Raw genomic sequence first — 15,190 nt, 5'->3', positions numbered from 1 at the left:
GCAAATGTTCTGCTCTCCCACAATAATTTATAATTGGTTTTCTGCAGCATATCCTTGAAAGATTGTGGCGCAGCATAGCTAAAAGGTACTGTATATTTCTGTGATGCAAATGGAAAAGTTTATGACTCATCATCTTACTGTCACTAGGGAAAATGTTAATTTTGATTATTGGACTGAAGAAAGAAAGGAGGAGACAAGGAAACTGCAACTCTCCACCTTCTTCCCAAGAACAACTCAAGTCCCTCTTTCCTCTGTGTCTACATAAGGGCTAAAACCCATGAAAAAAATCAGTTTTCTTGGCTTGTGACCTGTGGTGTCAGAGAAAAAATTTGGGAAAAATTACTCATCTTTCTGCATTTGGAGGCTACTTTTACAGACAGTATGAGACAGATAAGAAATAAATCCTCAACCACAAAAATAACAGAGGAAACAAGCTTTATTTTTATTATTTGAAATTTTTGTGCGTGGTAAAGGTACACATTTGACTCTGGTTTTCCTACATTTTCAAGACAGAGTACTTTTTTTTTAATCGTCGGCTAAAGCATCAAGAATACTGTGGCACACAGGAAGCTAAAACTACACACACACACACACACACACACAAACACTTCAATGCACATCTTTCATCCTTGACCTTAAGGAGAAAAAGTTTGTATTTAGCCTTATAGGGTTTAAAAAACCCAAACAAAAACAACAACAAAAACAAGTGAGAAGAATATTTCATTATAAATTTCATAAGAGTGCAAGGCTTACATATACACAAAACATGAGACTGACTTAACAAAGATGGAATGTAAAAAAACTTTTTAAAAAACCAAGAAACCATGAAGAAAAGACACACTCACTCCTAGAACTGGAAAACTGCAGTGTATCAGTTGGTAGAGATTTCTAACAGGGGCTGCTGCCATACACTATGCAGCTTAGGGAACATTCCCATGTCATAAAGCCAAAGCAAAAGGGTTAGGGTTAAGGCTGTGTTGCTCATAAACGTTGACTGAAGTGCTGTACATTTGTCAGAAGTAACATGACCTGTTAGGAATCTTCCCACTCCGTAGCACAAATACCTTTTGCACACTTTCCACAAACAGGTCAAATAATCCGTGCTCACAATTCTTCAAGAAAGTTTCCCATGTAGATCATGATTTCATAATGAGCTGTCTCCCACAACTGAAAGTCATTTCTTTATAAAAAACAGAACATATTGGGCACTTATAGTTCTCATTATGGCAACACTAGATCCTTAGTTATAAAAAGTATCGACATAAAATCAGAAGCCCTCTAGCTTTTACAGAACAGATGAGCATTTACTAGTAACTAACTATCCATCTTCATTAGGCAAATGCTTGCCTAAACAATTTTCCATTTCTTTTTCAGCTACATTGGTGCTGGTGTAGCCCAGGTGAAAATCTCCTACTGCTTATATTGGATTTATCTGAACAGATCCTTTTATTCTATTCACAAACAATGAAATACAGTTGGCTTGTTTGCCCTAAAATGCTCCAAATTACACAAGATATATTAACCTTTTGAGATTGCTTTTGAGTTGAAGATTAGTTAAATGAAGCACATACTTTCAGCATTCATGCTGTGCTGCTAGTCAATTAGCATTCCAGGAAAGTCAAGGGAACATTAGGTTATACCTGATGTCTGGCAGTAGTGTGCCTATAAAGCCTTTAATAAATGCTAATAACTCAGCAAATCACATAGTGCAATTCTGACGTTCCCTTAATTAGATGAGAAAAAAATCTGCCAGTTTTTTAGTACAGAATTTCTGCTTTGGTTGCTCTTTGTAAGGTTTGTAAGCCAAGCATTTTAGCGAAATTGGCTTCAGAAGCACACCTTAAAAACAATGTGCTTCTTCAGCATCCCAGTGCCAGGCAGGTACAGTCGGACCTCTTGGAAGGGAATGCCCTATGCCACTGAATTTGATATTGTGGTTGGCAGCAGTTGCTATCAGAAGGAACTCGAAATTAGTGACATTTTTGAGGTGCTGCTCTAGTGATAATGTCTGAAAATCCAAAAGACTACTCAATTTTAAGAAAACACCTAGACAATCACTAACAGATTTTAGCTGGGTTGTAAGGGGGTTGTGTGCAGAATTCCATATTTTGTCAGGATGCACTGGGTTGACAAGGGTTATATAAAATACTGCTAAACAATGTTGGACTAAAGAGCTTTTGAAGAAAAGTATATACTTGAAATAGTACAGTATTAATCATATATTTTGATATATAGGTTAGGATCTGATCGCTATGCTTCTCAAAGTTCCTGACAACAGAGAATTTGGCAATGTCTTCTGATGGGTAAACATGCAAGTTTAGTAAAATCGTGTTCTAGAAATCCATATTTGGAACTAGATACCATAACTGACAGCAACAGCACATTTTGCATTTTCAAGTTTTTATCTCAAAGAATCTGTGCAACTCCTTTTCCATGTTCATAAATACAGTTAAAATGCTATGCACCTTTTTTTGAAGGTGGATTGAAAAATCCACCATTTAAGGAACTTCCAATGTCAGAAATTGTTTGTTTACCAGAAGGGTGCTTATAAGGACACTTAGAATGAAAATCTGGTGTACAACTTTGTTAAATTTTGATAGGACAGTTTATTGTGTAATGACTGAGATACCATCTTCAGAATTTCAGGACAAACTCAGTTCGAGCAGAAGATACTTCATTCTCTTGCTAATAACAAACTTAAGTTTAATATTTCATAAATGTTACCACCAGTTTCTTAGCTGCATTATACAGTCCACCCTTAAGCTTCATGCACAAAATATTTATTCCAATAAAATAAGGAAACTTATATTTGCACGAGAATTTGTAAATTGGCTCCATGTGCAAAAAATAAACAAAGGAAAGAAGAGGAAATATCTTTAAGAAAATGTAATTAAAAAACAAACTCCCCATTTAAGAACCTTAGGGTTTCCATTTTTACAAGTAAAATGCAACTTTACAAACAAACCATTAGTTTGTCTCAAACTCATTGAAACAACCACCTTAACCTTTCAGAAATAAGACAAATACTTATAACAAGTAATTTTATCAAAGATTTCTTTCCATTTTGCAGACATGCTTAAAATACTCCCTTGTTTCTGATCCAATGCCCTTTTGTTTCAAGGCCTAAAAATGAGAAAAGAAAGACAGCACTTCCCAGGCCATTGTAGGCATTGGCAACAAGTTTGCCAGCTTCTCAAACAAGATTTAAGAGGGAGCACCACTCTATATAGGCTACAGTAGCAATTCATCCTTTGACCATTGGATTTAGAAATAAGAATAAAGCAAATGCTACTTTAAAAAGGACAAGTTTACACTTAAAAAAACCAACAAACCAAACATTTAAAACAGAACCATGACTGTAAGCACTTTCAGTTAAATTAATACTTTAACAAAGAACACAGTAGAGAGATCTGGCAGAAGAAGGAGGGATATTTTTCAGAGTACTGCCATTGTCAAATGTGATACATACATTCCAGTTTGCTGAAATAACCCACATTTACTTTTATTTTTATGTCAATCAGTCATACATACATACATACATACATACATACATACAAACAAATTGGAACAACTCTCACAGTCTTTATTTTGTCCTCTAACAAAATTCCCTTTGATGAAGGACTTCAGGAATTGGTTCAAATTCATTCTTATTTGTATTTTTTCTCACATAAAAACAAATAGCTTTGGTAACCCTTGGCTTTCCTATACAACCTCTGTTTACCACAGTTCCTTTGGTTGTACAATGTAGGTCCTCCACAGGGGTACCTCTCTGGCTTTCTGTCCTGTGTGATGCTGCATTTTATTTTATTGGTTAATACAATGAGTTGCCATAAGGAAACATGGCAATGAACACATATGAAAGAGTGGCACACATGAGGTTAATTGAGTTGACATTGTAATAACCCTGATCCTAATGAACTATTTGGGTGTCAAAAGGTCTGTCATTATAGAGAAATTCCGCTCCCACTAATGTATCATTACAATTAGGTTTTTCCAGAGCTTTAGAAATGTCGGATCTCTGCAAAGTCCTTCCTGCACATTGAGGAAGAGTGAAAAACAAGCACACGAAACAATCCTTCATTAATTCCACATGAGTAGGGAATTTGCATTGATTCTCATAGTGCTAAACGTTGAGCTGTGTTAGGTCTGACGGTTAGAGCTAGACGGATTTTGTGAGACTTAACCTTATACTAAAAGGGCCTACTTGTTATAGATAGTAAGACTGAAGAATGTTTAAGGTGTAATACCTACCATGATAATGAGATCTAGAAGATTCCCAGGATCACCTCTGTGTTAAATAATGCATAAGAATGATACTTCTTTAAATGTGGAAGCTCTGAGCAGGAGCTTCCCTTTGCAGTCATCAAAAAGCTTTGGGGACTTTTCCCAAACTCTTCTCATTTTTGCCTAATTAATTCATTCCAGTTCTATAGGTTGCAGTTTGTGTTTTATTTCATCGTCTTTATGAATTCAGTTAAAGAAGGCTTTTTCAATAACCCTTGCAACAAAAAGTTCAGTGAGAAACAAAGTAAAGAGGTGCGAGTCCTATGTAAACAAGGTAAGTTTGGAAATTATCACAAGAAGTCCGTAAGAGACTCCTTCATTATTAAAAATGAACTCAAAGTAGGAGATATCCTGCATTGGATCTCTAGGACCAGTCTTTTCTTAAGGGTGGGTGATTATCCAGCTCCAGAGCTCCTTGCTACTGCAAGTATCGATAGACCTTGAAGCAGTGATTTCCAGAGTCTGCAACTACAACATGGCCATCTGAAGTAAGAGCCAGCCCTTGGGGACCATAAAGTGGGTCAGCAGAGGTGTTAATGTACGATAAAAATGATCCGCTTCCATCAAAAACCTTAGAAAGTGAGAAAGCACAGAATAAATGTTATGAATAAAAAAGAAAAACAGCGAACACAAGTCTGTTCTCAATTATACTATTATACTTCTCATCTCTGAAACAGTTGACATACACTAGAATAAACAAGGGCAAAATCTAATCTATTATCTCATAATATACAAGTTTATATACAAATATATTTTCTTATTAAAAAGAACTATTTAAAGCTGCCAGATTCTTTTGCTAGAATCAAACACACCATGAAATAATAATAAAAAAGCACCTTGGCTGTTCCTTGTTCTAAAAATAGTCAACTACGACAAATCAAATTCAATCAGGAACTCAACCAACACCTTGTTTTCCCCCACAGAGAAAACCAGGAATTTGTTTACCCTGTTGATAGTGCTTTCTGAGAACAAATCATAAGCAGCTCCCTCAGTTTTGTATTCAGTGGAAATAATACATACAGTTAGTTATTTTTTAGGTATTCTTTGGCAAACAAGACCTTGTGATTAGCTCTTGAAAGACAAAAAGAGTGCAGAATAGTTTCTCAACATTTAAAAAAGATGATAAAAATCTGTTCCATTTGCCTCGGATTATTTGCTTTTTCATATTTTCCACCATGTCTCCAATCTTCTGTTATGGTGATTACAAATTACTGTCATCTCAGCAATGCTTGCAAGTTTCATAAGTCATCAAGTAGCTTTTGGAGACAAAAGCCTTGGTCACAGTGACCATCAGAGTTGCTAGCAGTCACACTGGAAAGCCCACAATCTGATACCACTGGTTCTGAAAGTGGACTGGCCAGCAATGAGGCATATAAAAGACACATCCCTTCTAATTTTTGCCATTGTGTTTCTTGGGCAGTCTGAAGACTTCAGTGGCCAGAGTTACCAATCCATTAATTTTCTTCATCAATCACCTCTCAAATACAGAAATTTCTACCTGTATTCGGCTATTTCCCCAATCTGCTACGATAATATTTCCATTAGAATCTACAGCTACTCCAGTTGGTGCATTAAATTGTCCATTTCCTTCTCCATTTGATCCAAACTTCAGCATGAATTCTCCCTCCTGGTTAAATACCTGTATGGGTTAAAACAAAACCCTGAATATGGTATCACATCAAATGTTAGTAATCCACTACTACCAGTTTACCTGCTAATGAAAGTAGGAATTGAAGACTTCTCAGGAACACACACACACACAAACTGAAGACGGGAGTAAAGGTGCCCTCTCTCCCTCCAGCTCCATTACACCATACAGTCTTTCCCTTCTCACTTAAGATCTGACTCAGTTCAGTCACAGAGGCAAAGGGCCATAGAACCCTTCTACAGATTGCACACCTTGAATTCAGAAGAGCTGAGGGCAGATGTGGCACCGAGTTCTGTTTTTCTATAGAACCGAAACACAGCGAAGCAGATCCACTCCTCTCTGACCTCCATAATCTAACACACACTGAGAATCATGGCATGCTGCTCTCTGTATAGACAGTTCAGCAACTGAATTCTCTGTGATGGTAACAGGTTCAGACAGCAGAAAGATGGAACTGATCAATGACTATTCTGCCAGTGACCTGGATGCACCAGTGGGACTGAGATACAGAATGTGTCATTTACATAGTACCATAGCCATCTCTGAAATATTTTTGTCCACCTTGGACTCAGGCCCAGCCTGAGCACAAGGTCCAACAATGTTCTTAGAAACTAACTGTGCCTTGCACAAGAAAATGCTAAGACCTGACAAGTGCCAAGTGCTAATAAGGTGGAATGTGTGAGGAAATCATCATCCTGTTCTTGAACACCCATGGTAAACAGAGAAAAAGCATTTGGGAAGGGAAATTAATGAAGTACTAGTCTAGTGCCTCAGATGATAAAAGAAAATAGGAAAAAAGTCAACTAATGAAAAGACGGGAAAAGATGTATTGATCTCTCCCTCATTTAAAGTGATGAAATGAGAAAAAGCTTACATTGTGCAGGATCTTCCAAAAAGACGCCTGAGGGAAGGAGCATGCTTGAAGGTTAATGGGGAAGGGACAATAATGTTGCTGAGTGAGCATGTTTAATTCAAGACACTGGTGGCAGGAAGAGCCTTTGGGACCCATAAGAGTGAAATTAATTTATTTAGTTATTTATAAATTAATTTAATATTTAAACTAAGATGTACTCTGCTCCCAGATTATAAAGTACTCTCCAGAGTTTCAACAGTTATTTGTACCAATTTAGAGAGCACTACAAAAATAAGAATCTTTTCAAGTTAATACCAAATTGTAACAAGTAACATCTTTATCCCACTGAGTCACACCAGAGACAGACGGGAACACTCTGTTCTCATTAGAAATGTAATACTTATAAATTCTCTAAGATGCCACACTTCTTACATGTCTTCACTTGCTTTTTTTCATTCTAGTTTGCCCTTGTTGTTAAGCCTCTCCAGGCATTCTCGATACCAGGCAAGTCCTGCATGTGGAGGGGTAATTTATGGGGCCACAGGCATGCTGCTGCTAAACAGTCTGGCTTAGGGTTCCTGCAGCAGGCTCGGTTTCTGCCTTGTAATCCAAACCACGAGTTGCTACTTCCTCACAAATTCCAGAGGGATAGGCAAGCAAAGTTGCTATTCAAAAGATAGGTGATTCATCACTGCTCAGGACGTGAAGGTGTCTATGTTTAGGCAGCAACTCCGTATTTCAGATGACTATATGTAAAATTTATCAGTGCAGTTATGAACACTGAAAAACTGGATTAATGGTTCATCTTTGTGTTCAATCAAAATAGGCATCCATTGGGTGAAATTTCAGGGGTTTCACTGTTGCATGGGACTGACTCACATGACCTGAGAATGCAGGTAGGACAGTGTTCTGCCAGTGTACACCCAATGCTGCTTCGTGTTGAGAGAGGAAAAAAGAACACACATGGAAAGTGCCTGAAATGCTTGAGAACAAACATGCTCAGGTGAGTAATTTCTGAAATGGCCTGTATCTCCTTCATGTACTTTCCAACACAGGACATCTCAACATGTATCCTTGCTTTGGTTTATTATTGGAACAAACAATCTTACCATGACTATTTAACAGGCCGTGAGTCAGTTCTTCCCATGGGTGTAAGGACTAGTGGCCAGTTCTGCCCAGGGCAGGAGGCACTGCGTGAAAACTGATGGTTATACAGTTGTTGAGATTGGATTGTAAAAGGATCCAATAATCTTAAAGCTTATAGGCATGGAATTTAAAGACTGACATGTATCTTTATGTTATAGTTTTATTCAACTAGAAATGTGGAAAGTTTTTAGTGAAAAACTCAAAAGCAGTTACCAGACTCTTAAGATAGGACAGAACATATGGACAATAACAGGTCTGGCAGAGTGCTAATAAACATAACTAAGTTGAAATTATTTATCTTAAGTACAATTTATGTTTGAACAATTGAATTAGAGGCCATTATAGCAACACCAAAGGCAACAGACTATACCTTCACTAAGCAGTGCACTGCACGCAAAGTTCTCTGAATGTGCTGTCCTTGCATCAGAGCTCATATATATGGAGTGTGATCTCTTTGCCTGTAACAATACTTTATTTTCCCCAAGAAAGTACCATAATAAAATAAAAATATCAGCTTTCCAAGTTGCCATTAATTGACAGTACCTTGACAGAATGGTTATGAAAATCTGTAATGATAATTTCATTGTTGCTGTTTACAGCTGCAAAATGAGGACCTGCAATCCAGAAGAAGAAGAAAAAAATTAAAAAGTAACATTAAAACAAAAAGTATCATTAAACTAAAAAAAAATCAACCTGCCAGGATATTACGGTGGGCTTTCGAGCAATAATAATCAAATTGGGAATACCAATTTCAAATTAGGAGTAATTTTATTTCATGGGTTTTTATAAAGCTCAGCATGCTTTTTGTAAACACAGTTTCCTTTTCAACCATTTGTGAGCTATTGTTACCAATAAGCATTGCTCATTTCTCCCTCTCTTGTATATATACATGTCTATGCAGAGATTTATGTCCTTATTAAGAAGATAAAACATGTAGTACTTAGGCATAAGATTGTGTATACACTGAAAATAGTTCTCAAAAATGTTCACATAAACTCTTAATTGAAATATTCTATGCTGTGTGCTCACATCTTACAAGCATTTGAGCTAACAAGTTTTAGGATAAATACGAAAGTTAGGTAGAAGATCACTGTCAGGGGAAAACGTGCATTTTTTTCTTAAATTATGTATTGAACTATGTGCACAAATTTGAGTAAAAAGCAAATGGTAGCTTGAAAACAGACAAGTACCCAAATCAAAATACTTTGTACTATTTTGAGTTATTGAACAGATCAAAACTCAGGTTCAATTTTCACAGTATCTCAGGGTAAACTATAAAACAAGTGAAAACCTTTACATTGAAAACATTCAAGTATGGACAATTTACCTGTTTTCTGTAGCCTACAAGCAAGAAGAGGTGATACATTTCTCAAATGCACTGTTAGGAAGTATTTGCACACTTATCTTCAGGAGATCTTCTTACAAATTTTAAAATTAAAGAAATTTAAGATATTCTGAAAATTTAGCTCTGTTAGAGCCAAAGTGCTCATAAATTATATATATTATGCCATAAGGCATTGTAAGAGATCTGAAGATAAAAATAGTTATACCATTGGTGCTATTCCTCTCTTACACTGTGAACCAGTCAAAACATCAGACCAATCAAACTACATACTCTAAAGTGACCCAACAACTGCAAAGCACGGAACTTGGCATCTTCATTTCAAATTTTGAAAGAACAGCTATTCACTTAAAATACATCAATGGGTGGGTGTTTTAAAGTTAATTGCATGTTCTACTTGAAATACATTATGTGCAAGCAGTCAGTGAAGTGGCAATTTCCCCAAAGTCATATTGGCAGTTGCATAACTCTGTCTTCCTGATCTCAATCTTAACACTAACCCATTATGCTCATTTTGTAGTGAGTGGGAAGATACCAGTTAGGCCATTGGTTTATGTGTGTCTGATCGTTGGAAACACAAAGCATAGAGTTGGAGCTGATTATTATGAACAGCTTGGTGTGGGCACTACTAAGCACTTATAAAATGCTAGTTAAGATCCGTCTTTCTTGGGTCACTGATCTGAAATAGGCATAGAGAGGTAGATGAAACAATCTGATTACAGCTGCACTTGCAGAACAGATGTTGCAGTCTTCCTGACCAATTAAGCAAATGGTGAAGTGAGTAGGAGCTGTATGTTTAGTAGGAGCTGTATGTTTAGTAGAACCTGTCCCAAGAGGATAATTGGGTAGGATATAGAATCTTCCACATGCTCAAACATCATGCAAATGTGAGCAGAAGAGGCAAGAAAAGGGGATTTACATATTACCATAAAGTGTACCTGCAAACTGCTTGTCACCATTTCCTCGACTACCGAATCTGGTGACTATTTTCCCATTTGGCTGGAAGATGAAGACACAGCATGCTTTATTATCCACTACAATGATGTGTCCGTTACGATCCACTGAAACACCTTTAGGGCCCATGAGCTTTCCAGACCCAATTTTGGCCTAAAAGGGAAAACACAAAACAGGACAATATGTTGACATGGTAGATATTAGTTAATACATATTGAAGATTGTATAACAGGTACAGAGCAGGATGGAGAGGCATTTTTGTCATTAATTCTTCGAAAGCTGTTGTTTTTATCAGCTCTTGCTGTGTACTGCATGATTTTTTCTTCAGCTAAAAATGAAGACTGTATTCTGTGTCTTTTCTAGAGTGAAAAATCTGCCACCTCAGCAACTGAGTCCAAATATGCAACTCAAAAGAAACAGAATAATCAGATTTGTGTGTCTTGATAAACTACAGCACATGTCAAGAAATGTCTGCATGTCCAGCATTAGGGTACCAGCAGGATAGGCAGACAAGCTTAAAGAACTTCTGCCTCCTTATTGCGGGGTATTTCTGAGTCCAACACGCACCTGATTATGGACAGGGAAACGTGTCTCTGTCACTGCCTGCATTCAAAGCAGTCAGTTCACTCTTGGAGCATCAGAGCTGGGTGGGATGTAGGCTATCTTGTCCTCTGTTGCCTTTCTTGGGTTAATGAGACACCAGCACCTTCTTAGTGCTCTTGAAAAGAATGTGAGCCAAGCTAAAGCTCAGGCAAACCTCCCTATCTTTCACCAGATCCACGCCAGATTGCTTCACTTTCTGCTTAGACATATGAAGTGTCAGCTGAAAACTGCAAAGGAGAGAGGATCATGCTGCCAAACAGCAAATGAAGTAATCTTTGAAACACTAAACAAATCAAAGCTCGCTCCTGTCTTAGGTAAATAAAATTATTTCCATCATTATGAATAGGCCTTGTGGCTACCAAAACCATCTGTGAGCCTAATCAGCAGCAGGAGGGGAACTGTATATAATATTTCAATGGAAAAATGTTTAGTGGAGATGAGGTGGATCTCACATACAGTGAATTATTTGGAAAGGCTAGAGAGCTGACAAATCAGAAAATGTTAGAAGCAATTTTAGTCAGATCAGAAAGAAGGAACTCTAAGAAGAGGACCTAGGCAACAGAGCAAACAGAAATTGAGACAAAGCCTTCAAAGAATCCATGAGCTATGTGGGCATATACCCAAGAAGATTCTAGGATCACCTCACAACCCATTCCACATTTTTCACCATTTTGCTCTTTTTTGTTTTTTTTTTTTAATTGATACACAGATTTACTAACTTATCCAGGTTGGTTTCAAAAGTCTGGTCTCCTGCCAGCCTCTTTACTATACTGGACAGGCAACACACCAAATAGGCTGTGATGAAATTATAGATTCCAGAACTTTCAGATCCTGTAGTAATTTGTCAGAGACTCAACCTACAAACGGAGGTCCATATCTTGGTGAGGAACGTACTTTTCTGTTTCCACTGGAACTTAAATGAAATAGCTACTAAGATATTCATCTCATTTATGAAACAAGGCCATATTTTCAACTCATTGCCTTTGCAGAGTAGGACAGATCCCCATATAGAATAAGCAATGCTTAGAATCATGGTGTCATTTAGGTTGGAAAGGACCTGTAAGATCGAGTCCAAGCATTAACTTTATCATGTTCACCATTAAACCATGTTGCCAACTACCACATCTACTTCTGACTTCTCTGCCCCCTCTCCTCTCCCTCTTGCAAGTCATGGGTAGTAGTGGAGCCTGTCAAGGTGGGACAGATGGCAAGGCATGAAAAAGATTTATTACCTAACTCATTTCTCTCATGTTCCTAATGTTTTCAAAGCAAACAGAAGGAGCTCTGCTGCCCTTAGTAAGTCCCATGCTCCTTTTCCACAGTACATTCTCATGGGTGGGATTGCAGGTAAAAATAGGAACTGTCCTAAAATAAAGTCATCTGGGCTCCCTGAGGATGTCTGGTATCAAGTCACTACAAAGCCTCTTTCAATCTCAAATAAAGAAAACTCCAGGGAGTAAATCTTGCAGCTTCAAGACTATGCTTAGCCAACATGCAATGATCATGTGTCTGCTTTATGTTCATGTACACACAGTTATAAATTGCTAAATACTTAGGCAAAATCCCCTTAGCGAATCATGCTAAAATATCCCCAGGAAAAACTATCAAAAATTACTTTGTGTTCATTGGGGGAAAGATATGACCGGACCTACAAAATATATTTAGGTTTGCATAACAACAAAACAGCAAAAACATAAATCAAATGCAAATCAGTAGATTCATTTCCTTTGGGGTGAGTAAATCATATTCCCTTCTTTCCTCTGGGATGCCTGTCTTTGCTTGTGCATTGCACTGCCTCCTTACTATCTTTCCAGGACTCCTATGGAAAAATGACTCAGATTCATGAGTACGGTGTCTTCCTGCCCATATAAACACATATGGAAAAATATAATAAATAAATCCCATACTACATTAATGGGCACTCAGTGCTGAGAAGAGTAATAAAAAGCACTATTCTTGGACCAGGATTTAAAACATAATTTGCAGGCAGCAATAAAGTGTATCCAGCTAGAGTCTGTGGTGCTTTTTACTAAGAATCTCTGTTTCCAGTTTAGATCAAAATATGCAGATGACACATTACTGGGTCTGGCTGAACATATTCTTTGTATATTTTTATTTCATGTTTCTTAGAATTATAGGCTTGATTATTTACAACAGAACATTTTGAAACCCAGTCACTCCTGTTAAGTGTATCAATGGAAGTATTTTCAGATTTTTCTGTCATTAGAAATGAATACAATATAAGGAATCATGTGAACGCTTAATGCAAATAATGTGTTTAATTGAATTCATTCAAGGACATTATGTCCTCTATTTAATAGGTTCTTAAAAATTTACAATGTTTTCCAAATATGTGTTTATAAAGTCAACCCACCAGGCTGGAAAATATTCTACTGTGGATTATTCCTAGAGGTAAAAAAAAATCAGCTAGCCTATGTAAACATTTATAAAGATTTTCTACTGTAGAAGTAGGTTAACTCTACCAGTCTTGTTGGTGTCTGAAAGGTGCATGATTGTCAGGAATTAATTACAGACTTTCAACATACCATCTTTTCCTGTTTGAGAGCTTCCCTAATAAGGATGTAGAGCTTTGTTACACACTGCAATAGTGGACAATAAGTGAATTTATCATTCACATGACCCTCATAATTCAACTGTTACCATTTAACCTCACTACCTATTCCTATCTGAACATGCAACCAGCTTCAAATAGCTCTTTCTTTAATTCTTCTAATGAGACAAGAAAAAGAAGTCTGACATGTTTCCTTTTATCTTTCTACTCATATAAACTTGATCTTAACTTGACTTGCAGCCCTGTTTGATTGATAACAAGCTATCTTATACCCAACTCTTCAAGACTAGGAGGAAAATAATTCTCTTCTCAGAGGACTAGGAATCATTCTCTTGGCTCTGTTGTTGTCCTAGTTGAGCAGGAGGGACCAGCTAACCCTGTGTGGGGGTGATCAAAGCTGTGTATTCTACCCCCTCTATTCATTCCCCAAGGTCAATGGGCCATTAGCAGCAGCTGCCCAGGGAGCCATTATCACTTCACACCCAGCCTGAGGGGGGCGGAGCTGCTAATGGGCCATCAACAGTTCAACACCCCCTGGCTCCCAGAGTTAATCACCCATTGTGTGAGTCCCCGCCCAGGGGGAGGGACTGAGAGCTCCCTGAGGGTACATAAGGGGTGGGTAAGAAGACCTCGGGAACCTCTTGTCGGATCCAGAGCAGCAGCAGGACCTTGACAGGAGGAGATCCCCGCTCTCGCCCAGACCACAGCCCTCGCCTGCACCAACAGGTTTTTCTTTTCCTTTTGCTCTGGACTTGGGGGAACCACAGGGGTCTCAGCACAAGGGCAAACAAACCCCCTTGGGTTTGTGCCCCAGGACACTGGGTTATACTGCTGGGGTTTTGTGAGTTGAAAGCAATTTCCCTTGTGTGTCAGTGTTGCTATTGTAATATTATTATTAAACTTTAGGTCTGACTTATAATCTCTCTCGTGGTGAGTTCATTTCCCCTGCTGGTTCACCTTTAAACCAGCACAGTTGTCCAGTTCTTTCATTAGGTTTGAACAGCACACTGGTAAGAAGCTGCTGCTTCACCATGTTCTCTCCTTAGCCAAGAGATAAGTCTGCTGTAACAGTTTTCTTAAGTAATTTCAGAGTACTTGACAGAGGAAGCCAGCACTGTAATCCACCTTTTACAGATGAGGAAAATCAAGCACTGGGAAGTGAAGTGGAAGATCAGTAGTCCCTGGTAAGATCCATGGCATAATCAGAAACAGAAGCCCCAGATCCTAAGACCCTGTCTGAGTCTTTATCATTCACAGGATAATACAGCTTCTCATTTTAAGAGGCTTGTGTCTTGGCGGAACCTTAGATTAGAGTTTGTCCACCTCTGCATTATGCAAGTTAAAACAACCTTGAAAAAACAGAGCTCTGTTGGCTGCCAGCAACTGAGGAAGGTGACACTTTTCTGCCTGGCAGTGGACGTTGCCAGGGTGAATCAGTCCACTGCTGTAATCAGGGAGATGCCTGGGCCTGGCTCCAGGGAAATTTGCCTTCTGGTTCATCTGACTATTAAAACGCCACTAAGAGAGAGTAAGTGTAAGTAAATACAAAAGGAAGGGGACAACATCAAAAATAGTGAGATTAAGTTCAAAAGAACCCACTAACAATGCTGAGTTAATAACTAGCAGGCCACCTACATCAGAAGTCTTATACAATGACTTGCAGGCACAGTCCTTTGACGGGAAATGCCATTACCTCATTCTGTCTCTCTCTCACTGTTATCTTAGCAAGCACTGCCCAATTTAATCTGACAAAGCCCCTGTAAGAATTACCATTGCCAACACACAAGA

At 38.1% G+C, this 15,190-nt stretch overlaps 1 protein-coding gene across 16 annotated transcripts in view; it reads right to left on the bottom strand.

The window, feature by feature from the left end:
- Positions 1-418: 418 nt before the first annotated feature.
- The window catches only part of TRIM2 (tripartite motif containing 2), a 116,501-nt gene continuing 101,729 nt past the window's right edge, over positions 419-15,190 (bottom strand). For 15 of the 16 annotated variants that reach the window (XM_071556112.1, XM_071556125.1, XM_071556115.1 and 12 more), the window contains 4 exons: positions 10,200-10,380; positions 8,475-8,545; positions 5,783-5,923; positions 419-4,855 (listed from right to left, as the gene is read on the bottom strand). In XM_071556112.1, the coding sequence (XP_071412213.1) occupies positions 4,703-4,855; positions 5,783-5,923; positions 8,475-8,545; positions 10,200-10,380 (546 nt within the window). In that variant the 3' untranslated portion in view covers positions 419-4,702. The remainder of the gene's footprint in view (positions 4,856-5,782; positions 5,924-8,474; positions 8,546-10,199; positions 10,381-15,190) is intronic. The other variant, XM_071556127.1, reaches the window with a different exon arrangement.

Source organism: Pithys albifrons, chromosome 5, assembly GCF_047495875.1.
Source record: "Pithys albifrons albifrons isolate INPA30051 chromosome 5, PitAlb_v1, whole genome shotgun sequence".
NCBI lineage: Eukaryota > Metazoa > Chordata > Aves > Passeriformes > Thamnophilidae > Pithys > Pithys albifrons.
Note: the sequence above shows the minus strand (reverse complement) of the source record. Positions and strands in the feature narration are given on the sequence as shown.